The 27,826-nt window shown below is 40.6% G+C and overlaps 1 protein-coding gene across 1 annotated transcript in view; it reads right to left on the minus strand.

Moving 5' to 3' along the window:
- DOCK3 (dedicator of cytokinesis 3) overlaps window positions 1-27,826 on the minus strand; it is a gene marked incomplete at its 5' end in the record, with an annotated part of 323,062 nt that overhangs the window by 111,404 nt on the left and 183,832 nt on the right. The window contains 5 exons of the mRNA XM_015424016.1: window positions 608-754; window positions 2,639-2,766; window positions 5,075-5,261; window positions 18,041-18,211; window positions 26,875-26,956. Coding sequence (XP_015279502.1) covers window positions 608-754; window positions 2,639-2,766; window positions 5,075-5,261; window positions 18,041-18,211; window positions 26,875-26,956 — 715 coding nt within the window. The remainder of the gene's footprint in view (window positions 1-607; window positions 755-2,638; window positions 2,767-5,074; window positions 5,262-18,040; window positions 18,212-26,874; window positions 26,957-27,826) is intronic.

The following is a 27,826-nucleotide window of genomic DNA, read 5'->3' on the forward strand; positions in this document are numbered from 1 at the left end:
CAGCACAGAACACCTATTCTGTAAATTAATACTGTATAGAGAGTTTTGGTAAGAAAAAAAAAATGAAAACTGTAAGTTCAAGACAGAAAAAATAGTGTGAGAACTTGCTTTGTCTCCTTTCATAAGTTAAGGAATGCCAGCTCCTTTTTGCTCAGGCAAAATGGAAAAAGCCCAGTCTCAAACATATTTGCATTGTAGATAACATTTCTATATCCTAAGCAGCATACAACACATAATCTAGAAAGGGATCCTAATTTCAACAGAGTTAGAAGAGGGAACTGAAAATAATCTTTCCAGGCATAAATATGTGGATAGGAACATTCAGTAGGTAATTAATGAGACACCTACTGATAATTTTAAATTATGAGAGCAAGTTTTCTGCAAAACAATAATAATGCGATCTAAGAAGCTAGGCCTTTTGAATGGCTAATTGATCAGCAGCCTAACTGCTGTGCTTAAATTTACCTGAGAATGTAAGTTTCAAGCTTCTCGGTTTTAAAGGAGACAAAGTTCATTCAGGAGACGGTAATAAGGTGAATATGAAGATTGGGGGGGGGAGGAGTAGGTTAGATAAGCAGGAAATAGAACCTGATTGTTAGTTACTAACAGTGATTTCAGCTGTGCACTGTGGGCAACGCTGCCCTCTTACCGCCTCCTGAGACTGCGATTTACTCATGATAGTAAGTAAAGTCTGTAAAAGTACATCCAGGAGGCTCTCCACCATCATCTCTACTTCCTCAACGACATCGGTCTCCTATAGTAAGTAGTTAGAACACAGATACTTATCACTCCACAGAACTGAATGCGAAGGCAAACATTTTTCACATATCTCAGGAGAAATCAGGCATTACCTCTTAACAGAAGAAATAACTGAATACGGGATTCAGAGACAGAAATAAATAATAATAATGGATTGCTGAAGTGCATAAACATACTTTCCAAAGATAAATGTTCTTACAAAAAGATTTAAAAGCACAGTCCAGGATCCTGAGTGTTCCTGAATTCAACAGGATCAAATGTCACTGTAATGGTCTATGAACAATTTGATACTCAAAATCCTGTATATCGCAAAATTTTATGAGTATTTATGGTTCTATTAATGTTAGAAAGTTTTTAAGGCATCAGATTTTCTCTGTAAATGCAGTTGTTAACTCATAACACACCCAACCTCCTATCTCAGTTAGAGGTCAATATCAGGGGTGCCAAACTCATTTGTTACACAGACCTGATCTGACATAAATGGGACTTTGTGGGGTCAGGCCATGCGTGTCATAAAATGTAATGCCAGGTAGCAGAGATATAGACTTTATAAAAGTTACAAACATAATTAAAGATTTTTAACTTAAAATACAAATATGCTTAAAACTCTTGTGGTAGTTTGTTTATTTAACAGTCTTTGATAACTGATACCTCCCAACCCCTCCCCCCCCCAGATGCCTGCCTAAAATGGAAAGGCTGGGGAACAGTGGGGTTTGGCAAAGCGATTTTTAAAATAAAACATCAAGAAAAAGCACAAGGATCACAGCAGAAGCTAAAAATATAAAATGCTCTGAGCCCAGGAACATAAAATGGCTGGGCATTGCAAGCTTCTCTCCTCCCCCCCCAGGTCTACTCAGAGTGGCAGTGGCTCTCCAGTGTAATGTCCTCCTTTGGCTGTGGGTTCCCAGGTTAGAGTACTCACTCAAGCACCCATTCTCAAGTCCATGTAGCAGAGACAAGCTGTCTCAAAACATCAACCCCATATTTGCAAGGAGACAACTCCCGCAAGCAACAGCTTTATCTATACAAACACTGGAAAGTGAAACTTCTTGAGCTCCTCTCCATTGACATACATTGCAGCACAAAGTTGCAAAGAAAATGCAGAATGGATTTCCCATTAAGGTCTCTGGGCCCAGACAGACTACTCTGGGAAAGCAATGACAGCCACCAGAGTAAAAAGACAGTCCCTGGGAGTAGCAGAAGAAATCTGAGATTGGAATGAGGGCCCCCAGAGTGGAATTCCATTCCCAGAGGCTGCTATTCCCAGAGGCTGTCATTTCACTCTGTGCCCTGTCATTCCAGTCCCAGAACACAGATTCTATTGTTAGGGACCATCATTCTACTCTGGGAGCTGTCATTCCAGTTCCAGAGCACTGTTTCTATTGTTGGAAAAAATCCCAGAGAAGTCTATCTGGGTGCAGAGACTTTAATGGAAAAATCCATTCCATATTTTATTTGTAACTTTGCAAGCCCAGAAGAGCTTCCTGCCAAAGCAGGCAAAGACAAGAGGGAGGGAGCTGGGAACTTTGGCAGCCTCAACCTTCAAAGAGTGAGGACAGGAGGGGGAGGGAGAAAAGAGCCACAGGCCTGATTAAAGCCATGGGTGGGCTGCTTCCGGCCTGCGGGCCTTAAGTTTGACACCCCTGATCTATATGTTATGCAACTACCTAAATGTCTATACACTCTACTGTTAAAATTTCTGTGGTGTGTGTTTACAGCTGCCACATGTAATGATTATATGACCAATTCCAACTAAAGAAAATTCAACCTATATCCATATCTGCAGCAAATTTATCACAAATAGCTTTACTATGTCGTGATATACATAATTCATTGCTTGGATAAGGCATTATAATGAGTAAGTAGACATATAGATTACCAAAGAGCTCGTTTTGATGATGGAGAAGATACTGCTAAGAATCCCAGAGCAAATCAGCAACTCTTTTTGCTGTCTCAGGTGAAGATGAATATGATGAAGAACCACAGGTAACAAGATACGTCGGGATTCTGGAAGGGGGATATCACAAACGAAACATTATTTGAGAACTACATTTTAATTATAACTATAAGGTCTTTATTTTGTTCAAAAGCATGCATGCGAATGGTGAACAGCTATCATAAATAAATATAGTGACACTGTAAAATTCTCAACTGGTCCCTTAGTAAACAATATGCCAGCTGTATTAAGGATTGCCAGGAAAGAGATTTTGAGTGTAATCTATTGACACTCAAGCAGATTCGAATTCTAAAGCATTAATTTACACCTCGTTGTAAACTGAAAATTTCACTTATGTGAATTAAATTACAATGTGTGTAGATTTTAATTTACTAGGATTAATATTCTGTTGCATTTTGTTAAATGACTGTTGCTTCCTGCAGCAGCTTGAGTGATCCAAAGGTCATGTACATTTGAAGTGGCTTGCTAATCCTTAAATGCATTGATATTATAAAAGGTAGCAATGGTAAATATCTATTGGGCCACAAATATTAATGGCAACTAACATAGGAAATCAAAGCACATTTTATGAATTAATTCAGGTTGGTGATGACTTACAGTACAATCCAGTGCAGAGTTACTCCAGTCTAAATTCAATGAAATCATAGGTTTAGACTAGGTTCTGTATAGGACTATACTGTTGGCATCCTTATTGCTATTTTCAAGATAGGAAATGCTATGAACTTGTTTGTCTCTTTTGTTTAGAATCAAAATAATGGCACAATGCTAGAATTCCACAACAGGAACTTCAGACATGAAATCTGCCCCTAAAAAGCAACCATGGGGTGGCTGAAAAGGGACTGGGGCCACAGGGTTGGGAACAAGGGATTTATTTTTCTCCTGTGTTCTTTCCGCTATAGAAAATGAATCCTACCTGTTCTATGCTCCACTGGGATAAAATAACAGGTACCCGTACTTTGTGTATATTGTGTGCCTGTCTCTCTCCCCCCCCACTAGAACTTAAAACCAACCCAACCAGAACTACTGTCCCATCAGGCAAAGGACATGGTGGAAGGAGAACAGTGATTCTCAATCTGTGGGAGTGCCTCTCTGAGAAGCATGGAGGGGCAGCACAAAGCTCCAGAGAAGAAAAGATTCCTATAGCATGCAGCGCACTTCCACCCACACTAGAAGTTTATGCAGTCATTAAAATTGCTATGCTAGCTATGGAAGATGCAGAAAGGAGGGAAAATATAGAAGTTTCTGGCCACAGTAGCTCTTCCGTGGTGGGTAGGTGTATGGAAGGAAGAATCCTGTTCCTAGTCCTCTTCTGTTGGTCCTGTTGAATTAGAACTCTAATTGCAGATGCTTGGATATTTTCTATATCTAAACTTTCAGAACAGGGCTACACAGAACTAACTACATGTGAGGATTTCATAAGCTTATCCATCAAAGAGATGATTGCTCAGAAAGGGAAGTGTATTTTTTTGGGGAAAAGGACCTTGTTCAATAAGTTTGAGAAACACAGCTTTGAATGAGAGATGAGCAGATGCTTTCATTTCTATTCTGTTATCATTCCATAGATCTATTATTATTTGGGTTCTGTACTAATTGTCTTCTAGCAACAGGGAAGGATTTCAGTAAGTAGATCTCACTTTGGATCCTACCTAAAATTTTCACCAATGGAAGGATTACAGTCACCATAAACATGACTCCCCTCCCCCCTTGCAGTCCCAAATGCTCCCTCAAAATGCTGTTCATAGGGGACAGGGGATCCTAGGAATAATTTTATGGGGGGGGGAGAATCAGAAGTCTTCCATTGGAGTGGGGAAATGGGTGAAAACCGGCCAAACCTTTATGTTAGGCAGGATCCAACAGAAGAGGTTTTGAGCAATAGCAAACTTGTGATTTTCCTTGAGATTCCTCAAATTCCTTGACAACTGGAGTAAGAGAAGTGTTCTAGCTATTCCTTGTGGTATGTGCTTATGTGTTTCACACTAACATCCAATCAATAGACTGGGAGCACTTGATGTTTCAGACTTGCTAGAGCTGAGTCAGTGTGGACCTGATCTGTAACCAGCATGGGAAAATGCTAGAAGCCCCATATAAAAACAGGAAATAAATATTATATATATTTAGAAACATACCTTCTTTCAGCTAAAATCTGAGTATGCGTGGCTCAGTTAGATTGAATTAACATTAGCAGCATTCTATTATCACTTATTTGTACATTAACAAAGTCAACTGTTACTATCTTTCTATATTACTTTTCATTTATAGATCACTGTGTAGTTTTCTGTTGTGGTATCCCAATAATATAGTGTGGAGCATATTATCATTTCTCTACATTTTTGCACGTGTAAATGTAAAGGCTCTTACCTGGGAAAGAAAACAGGCGACTGTCTACAGTACGAGCTATAGACTGTAGTTTAACTACATCCATAGATTGTCCAATATGCACTGTACTGGGCATGCTCCCAAGAGTTCCCCGTACAAATTCTGCCACCTCTTCCACTGAAAACATCTGCAGTAGCTCATCAAAAAGGAAAGAGTTCAACAGAGCAGCCTAGAAAAGGACATAAAGAATTATGAGACCACTGAGATCTGTGTTGTTGCAACAGGAATACAAATTCACAGGTTTGTGTGAAACACAAATAAATGATGATACATCCGGAGAAAGCAGAGAATCCAGACTAAGGCTCCAACTTTGTAACACCTTGCTGTCTATAGGACATAAGGCATATTTGACATACGGTCTCATGGTCCCATCTTGCAGTCTTGCCACAGTAATACATAACAATTTGAGTACAGTATCTTTTAAAAAGGTAGAGAAAACATTTTTAAGTTCACTTTATAGGTAGAATCAAAAGAATGCCAGACTGTTTTATTTTTGAGGAAGTGGAAATTTTATGTTAGGTGTCTGCTTTGGTAAAGCAAGGAATAAATTAGAACTCTTCCTCAAAGTTGTTTTTAAGTATTCATGACTGTCTCAAGCTGCAACACTGTGATGTAGCATTGTTCTTTAATTCTAAAGGAGAACACAGTCATGGGGAAAGTACATCAAATCATACAAAATGTACACTTTACTTTTTTTTCTGTGGCACTAGAGACTAAAATCCCAGAGGATGCTTAGAAGCTATTTAAAACCACACTAATTGAAGAGCAGATAGAATGCATTCCCTAGGTTAGGAAAGGTACTGCCAAGTCTAAAAGAATCCCTGTGTGGTTAATGATCCAAGTCAAGGAAGGCATGAAAGGCAAAAAGGCTTCTTTTTAAAAAAGGTTCACCCCAATGAAGTGAATGGAAGAACAGAAAACAGTGTCTGGCAAAAGAAGTGCAAGTTAATATTATGCAAGCAAAAAGAGAATTTGAGGAACAGATTGTTAAAAACATCAAGACAAACAACAAACTTTCCTTTAAATATACCTGAAGCAGGAGACTGGCCAGAGAGGCAATTGAGCCTTTGGATGACCAAGGAAAATGGGGTTGCACTTACTTGTAACTGTTGTCCATCAAATGGTCACTTGTACAGTCACATATGGGTTCTGCACATGTGACGGCCAACCACTGAGAGACTTTTTGAAGTTCCAAGGAAGCAGAGAGCATGCTCTTCCCCCTCCCCCATACTGGATTCCTGACTTTTTCAGAGTGAAAAGGAAGAAGCGGCACCCTTCCCTCGGTTCTTCAAGGCTCTCCCTGGAGAGAGGTATCTTTAACAATAATAGCGGAAAAAAGAGCTCATAGTGAAGCAGGACAGAGGGATGTGTGACTGCAGAGGTAACCATTCAATGAACCACAGTTACAGGTAAGTAACTGTTTTCATTGTTGTGGTACCTGTGCAGTCCTGCATGGGAGAATGGAAGATTTATCTCCACTTACCGTGAAGCTTCCTTCTCGGTGGTCCAGAGTGGGGCAGTCCTTCATACTCCTGGGAATAGCTCCTCCGAAGGCAAGACCAGCAGACTCTTTAGTCATGGAGGGGAGGGGCTTGTCCCCTGAAACCCAGTTGTTCTCCAAGCCTCAGTTTCCCTTCACTGCAAAGGAAACTGACAACAACATCGCTCCCAACAGGGAGCTAACTACCCAACATACCTTAAAGAACTCATTCCCCAGGCAGAACCAGCTAGGGCAACCTACCCCCAGCCCTTGTCTGTATATGGATGAAGCCAAACACCACCCCCATTGACAAAGGAAGCGGTTCCCCTACACAAAGGGTGGGGAGGACTGCCCCACTCTGGACCACTAAGAAGGAAGCTTCACAGTAAGTGGAGATAAATCTTCCATTCTCTGGTGGTCCAGGACTCCTTACTCCTGGGATGTGAAAAAGCAGTACCTTCCAGGGTGGGTCCAACCGCTTCCCCATCTACAAGGTGTGCTGCAAGACCCTATGGCCAAAAGCAGCCTCCACCGAAGCCATCTTGTCTATCCTATAGTGCCTTGTAAATGAGTATACCGAACTCCATGTAGCTGCCTTACAGACCGCTTCCATTGATGGGAAAGCCCTATAAGCTACCAAGGTGGCCACCCCCCTAAGGGAATGGGCCGTTACCCCCTGAGGAAGATCCAGACCCCTAGCCTATAAGCCAGGTATATATATACACCCTCTAATCCACCTGCTTAAGGAGGACATAGACACCTTCCTACCTAGTGATGACTTCCTGAATGAAAAAAAGTCTGTGGTCCTCACATGTTTTGTCCGATCCAGGTAGAAACTCAGTGCCCTCCTCACATCAAGGCAATGCCATTCCCTTTCCTTCTTGCTTTGAGGATTTGGGCAAAAAGATGGAAGGACAATATCCATGGACATACGAAAGGCCAAATTGACCTTAGGGACATAGGCCGGATCCATACGGAGGACCACCCTATCATTATGGAAGACACATAGCTCTTTGTCCATCGAAAGGGCCCCTAACTCCAAAACCCTCTTTGCAGAGGTAATGCTTACCAGGAAGACCATCTTGAAGATCAGCTCCTTTAAGGTAAAGGTTGCCATTGGCTCAAAGGGAGCCTTACACAGCATCTTAAGGACTATATTGAGGTTCCAGGTCAGAAACCTATGTGCCTGCAGAAGATTCAAGAAGGTCATACCCCTTAGGAACCTTTTAATGTGAGGGTGTCTAGCCACTGAATGACCTTTCTTGGCTCCCCTGATGGCTGAAATGGCAGTAACCTGTCTCTTTAGGTTACTCGCGCTAAGCCCTTTCTCCAAACCCCTCTTGAAGGAAAGACAGGATATCGCCAATGGGTGCCCTCCCTGCGCACCAAGAATGGAATACCTGCCACGTGTTGTTATAAACTCTGTTGGTGGACCCCTTCCTGGTCGCTAACATGGTCTTAACAACCCCCTGTGGGTAGCCTATACCTGACAGCTGCTGCTGCTCAACCTCCAGGCTGTGATCTGTAAAGACCCTAGTTGAGGATGAACCGTTGGCCCCTGTGTCAGAAGATCCTCCATTGGAGGAAGATGCCACGGTTCCCCCGCCGACAGTCACAACAGATTCTGAAACCAGGCCCATTGAGGCCAATACGGGGCCACCCGAATGATTTCTGTGTATTGATCTATCACTCTTTGGACCACTCTCTGAATGACTTGGATCGGTGGAAAGGCATACAGTAGCACCGTTGGCCACTCTAGATGTAGTGCATCGGTGCCCATTGCCAGGGGATTCTGTAATCTTGAGACAAAGTTTGTTGTTTGATTATTTTTTTCCTGTAGCGAATAGGTCCACTTCCAGCACTCCAAATTTGTAACAGAGTTGAGCAAACACTGTCCTGTTGAGCATCCACTCTGATTTATCGATCCACTGACAGTTCAGCCAGTCTGCCGCTGTGTTCTCCCGACCCGCCATGTTTATTGCTTTTATGGACAGTATGTTCCTCTCTGCCCATCTCATCATTCAACTTGCTTCCTTGTGTAGCCATTGGAATCGGGTCCCCCCTTGCCTGTTGACATAGGCCTTTGCTGTTATATTGTCCGTTTGGACTAATATGTGACGACCTGCTATCCCTCCTTGGAATTGGTGGTTTAGGTTGCAATGTGAACCTTAAGGGAGTTATGGGATGGTTGTGAATGGTTGTGTGAGTGTATATGTGTATGGCTGTAGATCACTGAAATGATTGCACCTTTAATTTCATTGTACTGTGTACAATGACAATAAAGTATATTATTATTAATTTCTCTAGAGCCATTCTGATCACTCTTAGCTCTAGCAGATTCATGCTGTTGGACCTTTCTGAGGGGTTCCAAATGTCTTGTGCTATTTTCCCCTCCATATGTGCTCCCCAGCCAAACAGACTTGAGTCTGTTCTGATTGCCACTCAAACTGGTTCTCTGATTGGCATGCCCTCTGAGAAGTGGTGTGGCTCCAGCCACCAAGCTAATTGTTGTTTCACTAACTGTGGAAGGACTACCTGTTTGCTCCTCTTCTGAGTGATCATGTCCTGAAGAGGGATGAGAAAGCGTTGTAGAGGGTGTGTGTGGAATCTGGTCCAATGTAACATCTGGCATGACACTTGCATTCCCAAGAGTTGTGCTAAAGTCATGACTTCCACTCTTTGTGAGAGCATGACTTCTTGCATCAGTTGAATTAGCTTCTGTTGTCTCTCTTGAGATAGAAACACTTTGTCCCTCACCATGTCGATCCGCACTCCCAGATGAAGTAGGGATTAAAGAACTCTTTTCCACATTGATCACGAACCCGTTCTCCCTGAGTACCTTCATTGTGGTCTCCAGTGTCTGCATTGTCAGATCATATCATTTGGCCTTGACTAAAATGTCGCATAGAGACACGCCCTTGGTTCTTAGATAAACAATCAGGATCACTAAGACCTTGGTGAAAACCATCAGTGAGGACTTCAGTCCAAAGGGGAGTGCCCGATATTAGTAGTGGTTTATGTTGTAGGCAAAGTGGAGAAACCTGCGATGAGTTTCCCAAATTGGTATATGTAGGTAAGGTTCCAACAGGTCTATGGAAGCCATGAAGTCCCCTTTTTGAATGGAGGTCAGAATGGATTTCACCGTTTCCATTTTGAACTTTTTGGTAACTACTCGTTTGTTTAGCCATCTGAGGTCTAAAATTGCTCTTACATCCCCATTCTTCTTTGGTACAGTGAAGAAGAGGTTCCAGGCCCCTCCCTGCGCACTGGGACAGGACTGGTTCTATTGCTCCTATATTGATCAGATGGGTAATGGCTCCTTCCAGTTGCTTTTGTTTCACTCTGGATTTGTTCTTTGGTAGTTCCAGAAAACGGTTTGAAGGTAGGGACCAGAATTCTAGGGAATATACTCTTATGACAGTGTCCAGAACCCATCTGTCTGTGGCTGTCCTCTGCCAAACTCGTGCAGAACTTTGAAGGCGGTCGATACCTGTCGGTTTGTTCTTCCTGGTATAGTCATGCCTGTGTTCCCTTCTTTGTGTTCTTGCAGGTGTGTTTGATTTGAGGGGAAGTAGGACTTTGGGTTGCCACTTTCCTCTGTAAGGTCTGCTATTACTGGTTTTGGTCTCTCTTCTAGCATCCCGAAAGGACTGACGATATCTTCTTGTCTTCCCTTCTCTCTTCTTTGAGGGAAAAACCTTTTTCTTATCCTTATCTTCAATAAGGTACCTTTACAAACTTTCCCCAAACAAGTTGGTGCCTTTTAATGGAACCACTGCCACTTTTACATGTGCTGAAGGATTCACATCCGAGCTTCTCAGCCATGTGTTGCATCTTGCTGTGACACTGCAAGCCATGCTTCTGGCCGATTATTGCACTGTATCAAGTGTGGCATCGGTGGTGAAGGCCGTGGCAAGAGCAATCTTCTTTAGCTCATCATTTTGCTCTTTTGGGATGCTGCTATCTGCCTTCGTCAGATCAGACGATCAGACAATCACACATAGGCTGCTCTGGCAAATAAGGAACCTGTAACTGAAGCTCGTAGGGCATTAGCCGAGGCTTCAAAATCTCTCCTCAGAGCTTGCTCTATATGCTTGTCACAATTATCCCTTGGCAAGCCATCTGTTCCCCTAGGGAGGACTGAAGTGGATGCCAGGCTGTTGGCATCCACTTCAAGAAGTTTCAACTTTTTTGAAGCTTCTGGAATCAAGGAATAGACTTTCCCAAATGCTGGGTAAGTGCCCTTAGACTTAGCTGGATGTTCCCACTCTCCCTTCATGATATTATAGAAGACTGCTGGTAGTTGGTTTGGTGATGGATTTGGGCACGGTTTTGTCTGATCCTTCAGGGAAACCTGAGTCCTCTCCCTCCTTTTCTTTTGGGGTGTAAGTTAGTTCGAATGTCCTAATGACTTTTGGGAGTAGTCTATTGTAGAGTTCCTGGGGGGGAAGTCTAGACTGGGCCACAGGAACCACCTCCTCCTCTGACAATTGGCCCTCTTAGTTGGGTGAATCAGAGGCTTCGGATGCTGAATCCAAGTCTTGCTCCTCTAGCAATGGGCTATGTTCCCTTTGGAATTCTGCATCCTTTTTGGTATTGTACTGGTATTTGGTTTAGTATTCTGGAAACCCGAATATAATCAGCTTCATTCTATCCTAGGGTATAATGGAGAACTTCACTTGCGGAAAGGTGCGGAGCTGACTCAGTGAGTGAAGGGGTTTAAAAGTTTAAAACCCTCCCCTCCCCTCCCAGAGTCAGAGTTGCACAACTCCAGAGAGAAGGGGAAGGGGTTTAAACTTTAAACCTCCCCTCCCAGAGTCATGCTGCACCTCAGTCTCTATGCCCTGATGCTGATCCTCAACAGTAACTGGTTGGCCATTGTGTGTGACAGGATGCTATATTAGATGCAACGCTGGTCTTATCCAGCAGGGCTCATCTTGTGTTCGTATAAATATAACCCTCTTTCCCCTTTACTTATCTACTTTTTAAAAGTTTTCCTTTAACAAATGGCTTACAAACACCCTTTCATCAATGTCTGTGTAAAAATACCTGTCAATATGCCGTTCGTTGTTTTGCCTAGACTATAATAATTTCCCTTCCTCTATCCTTTAAGACTGCCCACCTCTTTCAGCTATATTTCATCCAACTCCCCCCAACCTGATTCTGTTGCCCACTACTTTGTATCTACTGTCCTTTATATTACATTAATATTTCATCAGTCCCAAGTTTTCTTTAAGTCACTAAAATATTGGTCTAATTCTCACAAAATCTTTTCTGTAGCCTAAACAGAATTATGCAGCATTAATAGAATATCTTGCTATAATGTTACCACCTACACTCTCTGTCTATATGCCTATCTGTTTGAAAGGGAGACTAAAAACTGAAAATGCTCCAATTCCACCTTAGTCTACACTTACACAGCTGGAAGTCTGAAACACAAGTTCCACACAAGAGGGAACAGCTAGTTGACAGAACCAACACTCAGCATCTCTCATTTAGAAAATAAACACTGACTCCTGACCTACCATACAAAATATAGCATGTTGTTTACAAACCAGCTTAATCTATAGTCTCTAGATTATGTACAAGAGCATTTCAGTACAATCTATCATTAAGATATAATGATAAAGTCTACTAAAGTAACCTTGAGGTTAGACTATTGTAACATGCTCTACATGGGACTGCCATTGAAGATAATTCAGAAACTTCAACCGGTACAAAATGCTGCAGCTTGATTACTATAAGGAGCTAGTCAGAATACACATAGTACATCTATTCTGCAGTGTCTCCATTGGTTATCGATTAGTTTCTGGGTTCAGTGCACGGTATGGTTATAAAGTCCTTCATGACTAACCCACGTATCTGCAAGACAGTCTTTCCCCATACACTCAGCCACAATAGCTTATCTTTTCTGAGGAAGGCCTTTTGAAAGTGACATCCTGTAAACAGTTAAACCATACCAGAGCGTTCTCTGGTGTAGTCACTTTTTGGAAGATTGGACTTCCTGAAGAGGTCAGAAAGGCTCACAGACATATCATATTATAAGGAGGAGGAGGAGATTAGATTTATAGGAGATTAGATTTATACCCCGCCCTTCACTACCCAAAGGTGCCTTACAAACTCCTTTCCCTTCCCCTCCCCACAACAGACACCCTGTGAGGTAGGTGGGGCTGAGAGAGCTCTGATAGAAACTGCTCTTTTTCAAGAACAGCTGTGCCAGAACTATGGCTTGCCCAAAGTCATTCAACAGGTGCAAGTGGAAAAGTGGGGAATCAAACCTGGTTCTCCCAGATTAGAGTCCGCACACTTAACCACTACCTTCTAAAAGTTTGTATAAGTTTTAAAAAATAAGTTTCAATGTTGTGGAAATTTTTTAATTTATAGTTTTTATTTTGTGAATTTTTAAAAAATTCTGTACTATTCCTTGTGTCTCTGTGAGAAACATGGACTATAAATGAAATAAGTAAATAACAATGTGTTATGTTGGAAGGCATTTGTATTAAAAATTAATGCTCAGTGTCATTTACATAAAACTATGGAAACATATTTGCAGTCCTTATACCAGAAGTCCCCAATGTGGTGCCCACTGAAACCTTTCCTGGTGCCCTGCCAAGTGCTTTTAGAAAGTGGGAGGGGCTAAGTGGAATTTGCCCAGCAGGGCATCTGATTGGCTGTGCAGATTAAAAGGCATCTTGTTAAACAGAGCTTCTGCCTGAAAAGCTGAAGAGTTACTATTACATTTATATATAACCTTGTTCTCTGACAGATTGTGGTGGTTTCCACCTCTTGCAGCAGCCATTTTTAAATTGGCTCCACCTCCTGTGGCAGCCATTTTGTGATTGTGCCCATCACTCTGTGTCAGAATTCCAAAGGTGCCTGTAGGTTCAAAAAGGTTGGGAACCCTGGCCTTATACCTTTTCACAATAACCTTCATAAGGAAAACTATATGGTATTGTTTTGGTTCTCTCAAGTTCTTGGGACATGATATTTTGAACACAGTAAAATAATGTTAAGTTTATTTTGTGTCAAAAAGGTTGGGAACCCTGGCCTTATACCTTTTCACAATAACCTTCATAAGGAAAACTATATGGTATTGTTTTGGTTCTCTCAAGTTCTTGGGACATGATATTTTGAACACAGTAAAATAATGTTAAGTTTATTTTGTGTTATCTAAAGAAATTGGGGAAAAGCTATTTAGCTTGGTTGAGTTACACTCTATAGCAGAGTTACACCCTTCTATACCCACTGACTTCAGTGGACATAGAAGAATGTAGCTCTGCTTAGGACTGCACTTTTATTTGCTTTATACTGTTTCAAAATGGTTCAAAATGACTTGGAAACTCAGAAGCAGCGTACTAAAACATAACTGTAGTAAAACAGGGTAACATCTTAATATACAATCATTGTCATTTCAAACTCCTTGTCTTACTTAAATTATATCATTGGTACGTTTTGTGAAACCTCAGTTAGATTTAGTCCACATTGATACAATATTCAGCAGCTATTAAAGGTAAAGGTAAAGGTTCCCTTGCTCGAAAGCCAGCAGCTATTATACAGTGACATTATCTCCAGTGATGTACGTGTTTAGAGAATGAGGTACTAAAAGACCTGTAATTAGAGAGAACACATTGCTGTTTGCGGCCATCAAGGAAAATCAGACTATAATAAGAAAAAATGAAACCAATCCAAAATCTTATCCTTATTGATTCTTGTGTTAATTGGATATTTAGTCACCACCAAGAATGACATCTGACAGAGAATCAATCTCTCTTTTTCAATATTCTTTTACATTATTTTACTTATAGCTGCTTTATATTACCATGTCATTATTAAGCATTCTTTGTACTACAGGATGATGCCCAACAAATTCTCTCAAATCACCAGTCCTTATAATCAAGCTGATACATGCAGAGTAGCCCGTTTATTTGAGTGCTCTGAAAATCATTTATAGTTGCAAACATTGGGTTTGTGATGTATTTCCATTCTATGTGCAGAAAAAATGGATTAGGTAGGAGAGAACAGTCATGGGGTACATCTATGATGAAAACTTGTGCAGGATATGGGGTTAATTACTTACAGAATTAAACGATGGCCTTGAAGTACCACCACATTTTTGTGGGGCACATGTCCCAGCTCCGCTCACCTGTCCTCCAGGCTGAGGGGCCTATGGGGCAGTTAGGATCAAGGGGCAACACAGTGGCAAGTGGGAAACAAAAAGGTAAACTATTGAAGTATTAAACAGGTCATGTTGTATAAATATATCATCTCCTCAAGAAACTAAGGTCAATTGTGAAAAAAAATCAAAGTCAGTGGTCAGAGGATACTGCAGCCAGGCACATTCTTTTCTTCATAATATCAAAACAGAACAGCTGATTTCTTAGAATCTTGAATAATTGCTTCCTTAATCAAGTGATTCAGTCATAGGCTCATTAGCAAGGCCACAGCCAAGAAAAGCCTAAAAGTACTGCACATTTAAGGAACATTTTTGAGAAAAAAAATATATTGCTTCCCACATTCTCTCACAAACATTTCCTAGATACGTAGCAATATTGGAGTCTTCTTGGCTAAGCCGCTATTAGGGAGGCTATTTCTGAAACAACTGATTGTGGAGGCAATTATCAAAGATTTCATAGCCGAATGCCTTATATTGCACTGTGACAGATCACTTTTATTGAGAATTGTCGCGGTTTGGTAGGAAACCCTTAACACAGAAACATTTACCTAAGGCAACCATTAAAGGGCTCTATCTTCTTGACTACTACTTTGTTTCTGAAAGTGGCAAACATCAGAACACTGAGCAGTTATGTTCAAGTGCAGAATATTAATAACACTTATTAAACCCTTTTTGTTTACTTTTAGCACCTTAGTTTTTAAGTCAACACAATGTATATTGCTATATAGCTTTCTCTCATGAAGTAACAGTACAGCTTTAAATACACTAGAAATAATCATATACATTTAATCTAAACAGAAACTTGTACTGATGTGAATCAACAATGTTATCTTCAACTATGTCATTAATTCCCCATTACTCTGTAGACCATTATCTGAAAAACATCTAGGCTTAATAGCAATGAAATAAGTTGCTCCAACAAGGCACCTGTTCTGAATAGCTACTTTTGTGTTCTTTCAAAACATATATTAACATTTTTACAAATATTGATGGTGATCCAGTGAAGTTGCCAGACGCATTCATGTGAGGTTCTGCAACTACTGGAAGAGCCTCTTTTCTGACATAGAAATATATTTTGTGTTTGCAGTGAGTTTTACTTGCTAAAGCATGAACATATTTGTTCCAACTGTGTACATGCACAGTCTTGGACCATAGCTATTTAGTAGTATCAGATATCATGGCTGCATTCAGACATCATAATAGACTACAATTTATAACCCATGGTGTGATTAAAGTAATGGGGAGAGAGATTGATGATGATGACCAGGGCTATTTTTGGGCAGGAACGCACAGGAACGGAGTTCTGGCTGGCTTCAGAGTTGGCCACGCCCACTACAGCCAAAACCTCTGTGTGCATGGCTACAGAGGGAAGGCCTGGAGATGCCTCCCCGTGTCTTCCCTGGCCTGTCCAAGGGCTGGCTTGCCCGGGCTCCCCGCAGCCATGGGGCGCCCGGGCAAGCCAAGGGAAGGCATCGGGGTGTGGCCTAATATGCTAATGTGTTTCTGCTGTTGGGTGCAGCCTATTATGCTAATGAGTTCCTGCTAGGCTTTTTCCACAAAAAAAGCCCTGATGATGATTTTGTGTTATGTTGAATGCAAGTTGTCCAACAAAGTGGCGTGTTGGTGAGCGCTAAACTGGGATTCTAAACCACATTCTGTACCTGGTTTGTTATCTATGATTTGTCTTAACTGTGGTCTGTTGTGACACCTGAATGCAGAAATCCTTCTGTGTATGCAGACAGTTAAGAGAACAGTGCTAATTGTACAGAGAAAGCACAGATCTGCAGAAAATTTTGCCATTCCCACTACATTTAGTTGTTGATGGTGCTTTCTAAAGATGCTCTCTCCTTCCTTCCCTCTGCCTTATCTTTACACACCCTCTCTCAGGTTGTGATGTCTCACCAAACAGTAAAATGGTTCAGAGACTTCAACTTCTCCCAAGTCGAAATTTAAAAGGCAAGGGGTCAGGTAGCAAACTATATGACTAGCAAACTGACCACAGTTTGTACAATCTGTGGTTTAAACAGGCCACAGCTTATTGTGATGATTGAATGCAGCTCATATCTAGTCTTATTTGAGTAATAACAATCACAAAAGAACAGTGTACAAAAACAGAGGTGCTGAAACTCTAAGTTCTAAGATTGTAATTCCTACAAGGATATAGGTTTATATATGAAGTTCTAAGTTTTTCCCCTAGAGTTTCCAGTCTCTAACTTGAAAGTCTGTTGAAGAAGTTAGTCATTTTAGAAAGATTTTCAACCTATGTAGAATATAGAACGTATTTCTATGTGAGTTTTCAAACACTTATTATAACTACTAAGAGGCCAATATTTATATTTTTATTCAACATATTAACTTTCCCCCCCTTGGGTTTTCTTTTTGAGCTCATAATGAATAACTTTAGAGTCAACAGAGGGTATCAAAAATCCCATGTATATCTGGAAGTGTTTTTCCAGTTCATAAACCAGCTGTCAATACGTATTTATAGTGATTATTTCTTTGCTTTTACTGCTGCTTTTGCTTTTTCTTTGCTTTTACTGCTGCTAATCAGTGCTGGAGCTTCTCTCATTCCACATGTGTTAAGATGTTTCCTAGTGTACAAACAGAACATGCTAAATGCAGTTCATTATTTAATATGCAGATATGTAAAAGTTCTTCAGTTACCACTACACAAATCATATGAAAAAGAGGGTTATCCTCAAAATTATTGTATTTGAATGCATACAGTATATATATATGGTTTACATATATTTTTGCAGTGGTATGTTTCACAGCATCCATGTTTTGGTTCTTATTTACGAAGGCTTTGCAAAGTGCTAATATATGGAAGTAAGGCTATTTGAATTTGATAATGGGGCATAAATATTTTTAACATGGATGTTTACATAGAGGATGATATTCTGGGTTAATAATTATTATGCAGTATAACACCTTGACAGTGTAAAGATACAATATATTTCTGAGTATTAGTATCAACTACTCTTTCTCTGAAATGATTATGGAAGAAATTACCCTTCCTTCATGCCAATTCTGAGACATGAATATATAAGCAAAACATTTAAAGGAAAAAGTCAAGGGAATGCAAAAGACATATCTAACCAAATATTATATTGCCAAACTTTTAAAACTTAAAGTAGGCTAACAGCTTTTTATTTCTAAATTTGATGTAGACCAACTATGCATAAATATTTCAAAATAATGAGGAACTGTATGAAATTACTCTTCAAAATCACACTCTCATGCAAAAACTTATATGTGTCTTCAGAGCAGAATTGAAATGTAGAATATTTTTAACCTGTGTAAAGATGAGAGTTTCTGAGCTCCTGCTGTCCAGGCTGAGCACAAATCTGATGGACTGGAAAAGTTCTTGGATGCTGGATCTGAATTGCTCCTCTTCCATTCCACAAGTTGCTCTAGAGTAAAGGATCCGAGACTGCACAATAAACTTAAAGAGATATTCCAAGGCCTTAAGGAGCAGAAGAAGGACAGTACAACAAAGAAAAAGAAAAGTAAAGGAGCTTTAGAAAAAGCCAGAGGGGAAAAATTAGGCAAATGATTAACAAACAGATTATTCATTTTCAAAACAGACTGTACATCTGATTAGTTAAAAGTCATTAAAGTTATTCAAAATTTTAAAAAATGCAAAAAGCCTCTAAAATGCAGATTGAGTATAAATGCATCTAGGAAGGAGTTAAGAGTAATTGTCATATTTTGCACATTATGGCAAGGTTTTTGCCTGTGTCTTTTACTAATATCTATTACAAATTTGTGTGAAGAAGTTAGGAGTGTCTCTGAGCACATAAGATTTTTGAAACAGTACACAAAGCTTGTTACTCCCTGCTATTTACGAATTCCAGATATCAGTGAAGGATGGATCTTTCAATTTTTTCCTTAAAAACACATTGTCAAGTGGTCCTCTATGTACTCCCAATGATGGATTTACAGCTGTGCAGAGCCTCTATTTGGAAACTTATAGCGCTTTCATCAGGTGCAAAAGTCCTCCCCCCTCAGAGATACAGTTCAGATTGTTCATATCCAATGGAGAGGGGTTGCTACTTTTTGCTCAGTTCGCTACAAACTTCAGGAGTATTCCACAGTAAGTTAAAGATACCTGTTGCTGGGAAGGTGTATGAATACACAGATGATCCTGGGAAGAACATGAGTTACAGGTAAGCCACCTATTTTTACTTTATTGTGGTCTCTATGCAACAAACTGATGGATATAGACTAGCAAGCCCATCTACCTGGAGGTGGGTACAGATGCTTCAGGAAAAGTTGGAAACAGTTTGGCTGAAGGATACATTTGCTCTAGCCCAGCTGGAAGGATGGATTGATGTGGATGTTCCATAGAATTCAGGAAGAGGAAGCCCTCCACTGAGAATGGAGGATGTACCCATAGCTCAAGCAGAGTGAACTAAAACTGTCCCTGGAAGTGGCTTATGAGCCAGCTGACAGCACAACTGGATGACTTGAGAGATCCAATAGCTGAACCACTAAGAGGAGACACCCTGTCTTTTCTTGGGTCCTGAGTATAGTTGTGAAGCCCAGTCCCCCCCCCTTGGAAAAATAACTCTCCCACCCCCATTTCCCCCAAGGATTTTCTTTCAATTATTCTAGCAGTAAAATTGGAACATTTTGGGGAACACTGAAAAACTATTAAAACATTTTCTTTTTTAGAATGAGTGCGATGCTGCTTAAGGCATGGTTTTTCACACATGTATAACATGAAAAAGTCTGAGGGATGTCTCAATTTTTTCAGTGTAAAAACTGGGACATTTTGGGGAACACTGAAAAATAATCTTTATGAATTTTTCCTTTGAGAATGAGGAAGATGAAAGACAAGGTTCTAATCAAAATGTGTAGTATTAAAATGTTTATGTCAAATTTGTATGTCAATCTACAACCAATAATGTTAATTTTTATACATACTGTAGACATATATATCATTTTTAAGACTATTGTTGGCATCAATTAATATGCTGTAATGTGTTTATCAAAGAGTTCAGTGTTTCCAGTTTTATAAAGTTTGACTTACAATTCAAATATGCTAATCATCCTATCTACTGTGACTCTATGAGAATGTTTCTCTCCAAATAACACACTTTGTTTACTGCAAGATTTGTTTTCTGTCATCAACGTTTATTGTTTTCTAACTCTCAGACAACAGAAATTAGGAAACATGTGCTATGCTAGCACAGAATGCAGCAGTTTGAACTGCAATTCTTTCTGAAGTATTGGGTGTACTTATAATTTTCTTATGGAAAATAAAGACACTTAGATGATATAAATATTCTAAATAGTACAGACTATATATCACAAAGTTCACTTGCCCTTCTTACAGAACAGACTACAAAAAAGCCACCTTGAAGTTAAGTTATGCAGGTCACTATTGACCAATTTTTTCCAATGCTTTGTCCATGAGTCGACTAAAGACCATCCGTGGGTCCCATTCAGGAACTGATTACTGAACTGGAACAAAGTTGAACAAGGCCATAGAAGAACTGTTTCCCTAAAGTTTGAGTGGATAATGAACTCAATGAATCAGAAGTTGAAAAACAGAGATGGCAGCCAGATGGACTCTAAGAGATAAGCACACCAGTCCTAGAGACAGAAAATGAAATTATTCTAGGATGAAAATCAGTGGGCAGGGAGACACTATTTTCTGATGTAGATGAGGTGCAGGGTGTCTTGATGGAAGATCTTACTATGGTATGAAGACAGACTAGGCACCTTGGTCATGCTTATGGAGTGACTGTGGGAACCAAGGTCAGCATCTCTGGGACAATGTGCTCAGAATGCAGGATGCTGAGTCCCTCACTATCTTCCCTTGGACCATGGTTGCAAGAGGGGTAGAGGTGGAAGACAAAAACAGACATCCCGACCAAATCTGAAGAAAGCTGTCTCCCATGGACAGGCAGCCTGTTCTTGCCCTGGAGCAGAATCAGTTACACTTGCTGTTGCATGGAGTTGCAAAGAGGTTAATTTGTGGGAAATATTAGCTGTTAAAAACAAGGTAAAGCTACTTGAGCACTACTGTCCACTAAGGTAGTAGGTCGAGTGCTGTTGTTCCTTGGAGACATGAATGGCAATGGGACTGATGTTGTACATAATGCATCTCTTCCATAGGGAGCAGGCCAGGCTGTTCAGAACTCTGAATGCTGTACCAACCTGTTATTGCTGTTGTACATGTTGCTTGTGTTGTTGACAGCCACCTGTTCTACTCTTCCATGTAGTTGTCTGGGGAAATAGGTACAAGGTGAATTGTACACTGCCAAAAGCTTCAGTTAAATTTGCCCATTCCTGTCCACTTTAGTTCACTGATTCCTAAGATATCGATGTTCAGTCTTGCCATCTCATTTTTGACCACGTCAAGCTTACCTTGATTCATAGATCTTACATTCCAGGTTCCTATGCAGTACTGTTCTTTGCAGCATCGGACTTTCCTTTCACCATCAGACACATCCACAACTGAGCGTCCTTTCGGCTTTGGCCCAGCCGCTTCACTCTTTCTGGGGTTACTTGTACTTGCTCTCTGCTATTCCCCAGTAGCATATTGGACACCTTCTGACCTGAGGGGCTCATCTTCCGGTGTCATATCTCTTAGCCTTTTGATACTGTCCATGGGGTTTTCTTGGCAAAAATACTGGAGTGGGTTGCCATTTCCTTCTCCAGGGGATCACGCTTGGTCTGAGTTCTCTGCTGTGGCCTGTCCGTCTTGGGTGGCCCTCCACAGCATAGCCCACAGCCTCATCTAACCATGCAAGCCCCCTTGCCACGACAAGGCAGTGATCCATGATCAGAAGACCATTATATCTACTACTGTGGCCAGGAATCTCGTAGAAAAAATGGTGTGGCCTTTATAGTCAACAAGAGAGTGCAAAAGTCAGTACTGGGATACAATCTCAAAAATGACAGAATGATTTCGGTCCGATTCCAAGGCAAACCATTCAACATCACAGTAATCCAAGTCTATGCCCCAACCACTGATGCAGAAGAGGCTGAAGTGGACCGGTTCTATGAAGACCTACAACACCTCCTAGAACTAACACCAAAAAATGATGTCCTCATCATCATAGGGGACTGGAATGCTAAAGTAGGAAGTCAAAAGGTAACCGGAATAACAGACAAGTTTGGCCTTGGAAAGCAAAATGAAGCAGGGCAAAGGTTAACAGAGTTTTGTCAAGAGAACACACTGGTCATAGCGAACACCCTTTTCCAACAACCTAAGAGGCGACTCTACACATGGACATCACCAGATGGGCAACACCGAAATCAGATTGACTATATAATTTGCAGTCAAAGATGGAGAAGCTCTATCCAGTCAGTAAAAACAAGACCTGGAGCTGACTGTGGTTCAGATCATGAGCTACTCATTGCAAAATTCAGACTTAAACTGAAGAAAATCGGGAAAACCACGAGGCCATTCAGGTTTGACCTAGATCGCATCCCTGATGAATATACAGTAGAGGTGAAGAATAGATTCAAGGGTCTGGATTTGATAGATAGAGTGCCTGAAGAACTATGGACAGAGGTTCGTGACATCGTACAGGAGGCAGCAATCACCACCATCCCAAAGAAAAAGAAATGTAAGAAAGCAAAGTGGCTTTCTGATGAGGCTTTACAAATAGCAAAAATACTTCACTATTTATTTATTTATTTATTTAATTTTTACCCTGCCCTTCCCGCAAAAGCAGGCTCAGGGCGGCCAACATTGGTTAATACATAAGTAACAATTAAAATCTACATAAAATCATCCAAAAACAGTTCAATAATAAATAATTCATAAAGTGATGGTGATGTTTAATTAGTTGCATCGGATGGAGTATTGTAGGAGTGCATACAAAGGTCTAACAAATGTTCTGCTCAATGTTCTTCCTAATACAAACAGTGGTACAGGCTAGATGTCAAAGGTGATGTTTAATTAGTTGCATCGGATGGGGTAGGAGTGCAACTAATTAAACATTAAACCATGACTTGGGAGATAAATCATAAGATCTCCTAAGATGTCATCTTTCTGAAAGTGCCCATTGGATTCACAAATTGGATCACGGCTGCAGTACAGTGCAAGGATTAAACCCTTCCTCCCAGTAAATATCTCCTTCCCAACTTGCTATTTGTCTTGCTGAACAAAATATATAGGTAGTGATGTGAGTTGACTGCTATTTTTTTCTATGGGAATTTTTTCCATTTTTAAAAATGCATTATTAAATTACTCAGTTCCTTAGTGAACAGCTACAATTCCAATCAAACTGGGTAGTTTTGAGGTGATTAACTTCTTTCAGCTAGGAAGCATATAAAATCTCTACTCAAATTGGGTTGGGAAAACACCGTTTCGTGTCTTTCAACTTCTTTCAGCTAGGAAGCATATCCAATCTCTCCCACACACACTCAAATCATATAATATTATCCCTAATAAAATTTTCAGTTCAGGTAATTTTTACTATTGGAAAAAACCTGAAATATTTATATGGCATGTAAAATTAAGATGGTGTACTTTTAAAGCTCCCCCTCAAGCAAAAATCAAATATATGTACTAAATCAGATACCAACTGATTTAGGGTATTGAAACTTTTCTCAGAAATTATTGCAGTTGGGGATGAGGGGGAAAAAGGTTAAATTTCATTTGCAGCACTATCCTTGTTTATGGGAACCATAGTTTAAGAAGGATGATACTGAAAAACATTCAGAGGCTACAAAGGCAAAATACAGAGCATTTAATAGTCATTTTTCCAAAGTTCTTAAAGCACCTTACTCACTTTTACTCAGTAATCTTTACAACAGCCTGGCTTGAAAAAGATTCTTGATCTGTACTCAGTGTAACAACATTCATACGGGCCATGAAGCCAATCTCTGAAGTTCTCATCAGAATATACAAGCATGTAAAGCTGACAGATACAATACTGACCATATACATTTCTGACACAAAACTATTTTCACATCTCTATGTCTTGCCATACACCAAACTCTTAAAAGTAGTTTGTTTTACAATTCTGGAACATATAGCGAAGATGAAAAATATACGGCAGAAGAAAATTGCTTTTAAAGAAGCCAGTTCCTTGAGTTTATTGAAATAAAGAATAGCACAGAGTAAATATGATAAGCTGAAGGCACTGAAGTTAAAAGGTATTGAACTTACTGTGAGGATTTGTCTCATCACTGGATTGGAATATATCCTTGTGATGTGTAATGCTCCCTACTCACTCCACAGGTAGGGCATATGCAAATTTTATTGCAACTGCTTCCATGGCTAGCTGGAGGTGGGCACCAGTCTGTGACTTGCAAAGTTTTAAAGCAAGAATAGCTTTAACCAAATCAGGCACTAGAAAGACTGCCAAGTGGAAGAAAATGGGAAAGGGCAAGAAGGAAAAGGTGCAAACAAAGACCTCAAAGGCAATATATAAGTACGATCAAGGATCATCTTATGGCTGTTCTCTGAGATTTCTCAGTGACCACAATGGTGGGAAAGGATACCTTCCAATCCACTTATCCAATGTTTCTTTCTCCATCAGTCAAGGAATGTATCCTTGTGATGGGATGCTGAAAAGCTGTGTCATCATAACTGGGAGATGATGGTGAATTACTAGGATTGAGCTGTCTGAAGAGTTGCCTGCCAAAGGCCACCTTGAGTGAGATTCACTTAACTAGTTTGTAGCAACTTATGAAAGAAGACGCAAATGCCCAAGTACCTGCCCTACAGGAGCATTGGTAGCAATGGCAGCTGAAGTGGCTGCTGTCCTAGTGGAATGGGCATGAATGCCTTAAGGAGATGGGAAGTTCTGGATTTTAGATTTGGAAACTTTCTTTTGCATGGTTCTATAGCTGAAAGAAGTGAACAGGGAGTCTGTCCTTGATGTAAGTCTTGAGCACTCTCTTGACATCCAGTTCACGCCAGCCCCACTCCCTAGGTTGATTAGAATGTGGGCAGAAGGAAAACAGATCTCCTTGTTTCTCTGGAAGTCAGAATTCACCTTCAGGATGAAAGAAGGGTGTATCTGTAGTATAAGTGAATCCTTCTGGAACTTGCAAAGATTCTGTCTCACTGACAGGATGGGGAGCTCTGAAAACGTTCAGTTTAATGGCCACCAAGAAGGCCACCTTGAAGGATAAAATCCTCAATGGAATCATTAAGGAGTTCAAATGAAGACCTATGCACTGCACAAACACTCTGCAAAGTCTTTCTATGGAGAGGACTGTTACATGACAGCAAAGAACACTGGTAGGTAGACCCTGCACCAGATGGGCACTAGTGGTAAGACAGAGTGGAACACGCCCATGAGAAACCTTGCTGTGACTGGGTAAGGATAAGGGCTGTCTTTCCATGGAGAGGACCGTTACATGGCAGCAAAGAACAGTGGTAGGTAGACCCTGCACCAAACCATCATGAAGAAAAGGCAAGACTTCCACTGCTTGGAGACTGACTTGGTTCCTGTGATACCAGTGGGTGAAGACTTCTCAGGTGTTCATACATTTTTAAGGCAGAAGATCATCTAGAGATCAAAAAGGCATCATAATCCTAGCTGGTAACCAAAAGTTTCTCAAGTCCTCCTTTCAGTCTCCAAGAGGAGAGGCAGAGCCATCCTAGAATGGAGTGAAATGGCAGCCCCTGAAAGAAAATGTCATTTGCTGGCTGGAGGATCCAGGGAGGAAGCTGTGCCATTGATACATGGTCAGAAAACCAGGACTTTCTTGGCCAATAGAGGGCCCTAAAGATTTCAGCTGCTTCCCTGTAGATCCTGTTGAGGGCTCCTTCATTGAATGGAGTTGACAGAAAACCAGGGGCCACTGAATGGTTTGTCTTCTCTCTCTCTTTTCTCTGACAGGAATCTCAACAGGAACAATGGGGCTTTGTTGTTGACTGGTGATGTGAATATGTGCAGGCAAGAAAGGACAATGAAGCCCAGGTCCCAAGAGCTGAGCCAGTCAACCATCAGGTTGAATAAGCCTCGGAGATGCTGTGCTTGAAGAAATGCCACGTAATCTTCCACCCAAAGAAGTATCCGGAGGACTTTGTGTTAAAGTGAGTGGGATGTTGTGCCTCCTTGCTGATTCATGTGCAACTTCACTATCATGTTATCACTGAGGAGGAGCAAAATCTTTCCTTCCACTGGCTGTTTAAGTGAGAGGTGGGCAAGGCCATAGCCTCACAACATGGTACAAGGCCAGTGCAACATTTCTCACCACTGCTGAAGCTGTGGCAGGGGAGTCCACTGTGGAGAGGTTCAGCAAGGCCAGCAGATCACCAGCCACTCTCACAGCACAGGACAACAGCATGGAAGAGGTTGGAGTTGCATGTGGCTGTAGCCACATACTCCCCTGGAACATCCAGGCAGTCTTTTTTTTTTTGTCTGCCCTGTGGCTGATACCAGGCGTGAGGTGTTTGAAAAATCTGAAGACTTATTCATTATTTTGGCATTCTTAGTACTCTCATTCAATTAGGAAAGATTCTAGAAAGAAAAAAGAAGAGGAACTGTGAAAGCTCATACAGGTCATGGAGTAAACAGAACATGGATTGGGTGTCCCTTTCCAGCCAAATGTGGAAGGAGTTGCAATTAAATTTCTGTATGCCCTGACAGTTTAATGCTTGAAGGTTTCAAGGCTGAAAGGTCAGGGAAAGTCTGTGCCAAGCCACTACCTAAATTCCTGTTATAATCTGGAATGCATTGGTAACACATGAAGAATACATTGGTTTTACATATATGGTATTTTTTCAGACCTTCCTTCACATCAATGTCCAAGAGAAAAAGAGCTTCAGTATGAATTAACATTTGATCTCTCTGACAGAGAAAATTTGCCAGTAGCCTCAAAAAGTCAGCATGAAAGTGGCCACTTGAAAACTATCTACTTTTAATGAACAAGCAATATTTATTTAAATGTATTCATGGAGAGATAAGAAATTTGCTTTAAAGATTTCAAAGATCTCTGGGGAGTTTTTTGTGACTCTTAAATTGTGGTTTAGATCAAAGAATATAAGTTTTACTCTAAGATTACTAATTTAACAGTCCATCACAAAAGGTTTTCATTTTCTCTAGGTAAACATGAGAATTTCATAGACGACAATGCTCTGCCCAGTAGCAAACTCATCCAATAAGTGTTATTTTGAACACAATGGTATTCACACAGAAGACATACCCTCATTGCCTCCTGAATATGGTCCTGTCGCACAAGTTCAGCTGATCGGTCCATGTACCACTTTAAACACCGGATCAGTTCTCTGAATAAAAAACAACAACAACAGAACAATATCGGGCACCAGTTCTGAAGTTATCAAGCACAAATCTTCATCTTCTGATCTCCTTTGCTAGCAATATTTTACTAAGTTTATTTTTCATTGTTGTATACTGTAGTAACTTGGCGATGCTAGTAAATAAATGAAACAACAAAATATAATTTCTAGAATCTCGAGACAGACAAAACAGATTAGAGACAGAGGTTACAATAGATATTGCTTGAAAAGAAAATATGAATTCCCCCCCCTTAAAACTAAGATGAGAAGGGATATTCTGTTAAGTACTGGGAGGAGGGGAGGACTTGGGAGTTAAGGTCCTGTGTCATCAGAGTGAAGAACTCAATGCACTATACTTAATCATTCTTAGGACAGGAAGCAGCATAACCACCGTGTCTTTAACCACAACAGCTTGAAATGACAAAACTAGTTATGAAGGTGAAAAGCCAGCATGGAAGTGGGGGCTATCCAATGTTTCGCATATATCCGTTTGTCAGCAGAAGTTATCAGTGTGTGTTTGATGCATGGAGCCATCCTGGAGATCTATGGATATGAATTATGCCTCAACCTCCAGAAGAAGGATACTCGTTCTTTTTTTCTTCTTTTTCCCCTGAGAAATAAATGTGTTTACTTCCCTGAGATTGGCAGGTCTCCCACCTTTCTTCAGAACTGAAGTATCTAGACTAGAAGCTATGTTGGCATTGGAGTACCAAACTAGTTATGTACATCCCCCTGAAAAGGGTGAGAAACTCTTAATACAGTAGTAGATTTGGTGTAGTGATGCAGAATAACTCAAATGCAGACCCCATTAAAAAAACCAGGTAAAGCATTACAGCAGCACAAAACATTTAGCAGCTT

Source organism: Gekko japonicus, unplaced genomic scaffold, assembly GCF_001447785.1.
Source record: "Gekko japonicus isolate JY-2015 unplaced genomic scaffold, Gekko_japonicus_V1.1 scaffold477, whole genome shotgun sequence".
In the NCBI taxonomy this organism is placed as follows: Eukaryota; Metazoa; Chordata; class Lepidosauria; order Squamata; family Gekkonidae; genus Gekko; species Gekko japonicus.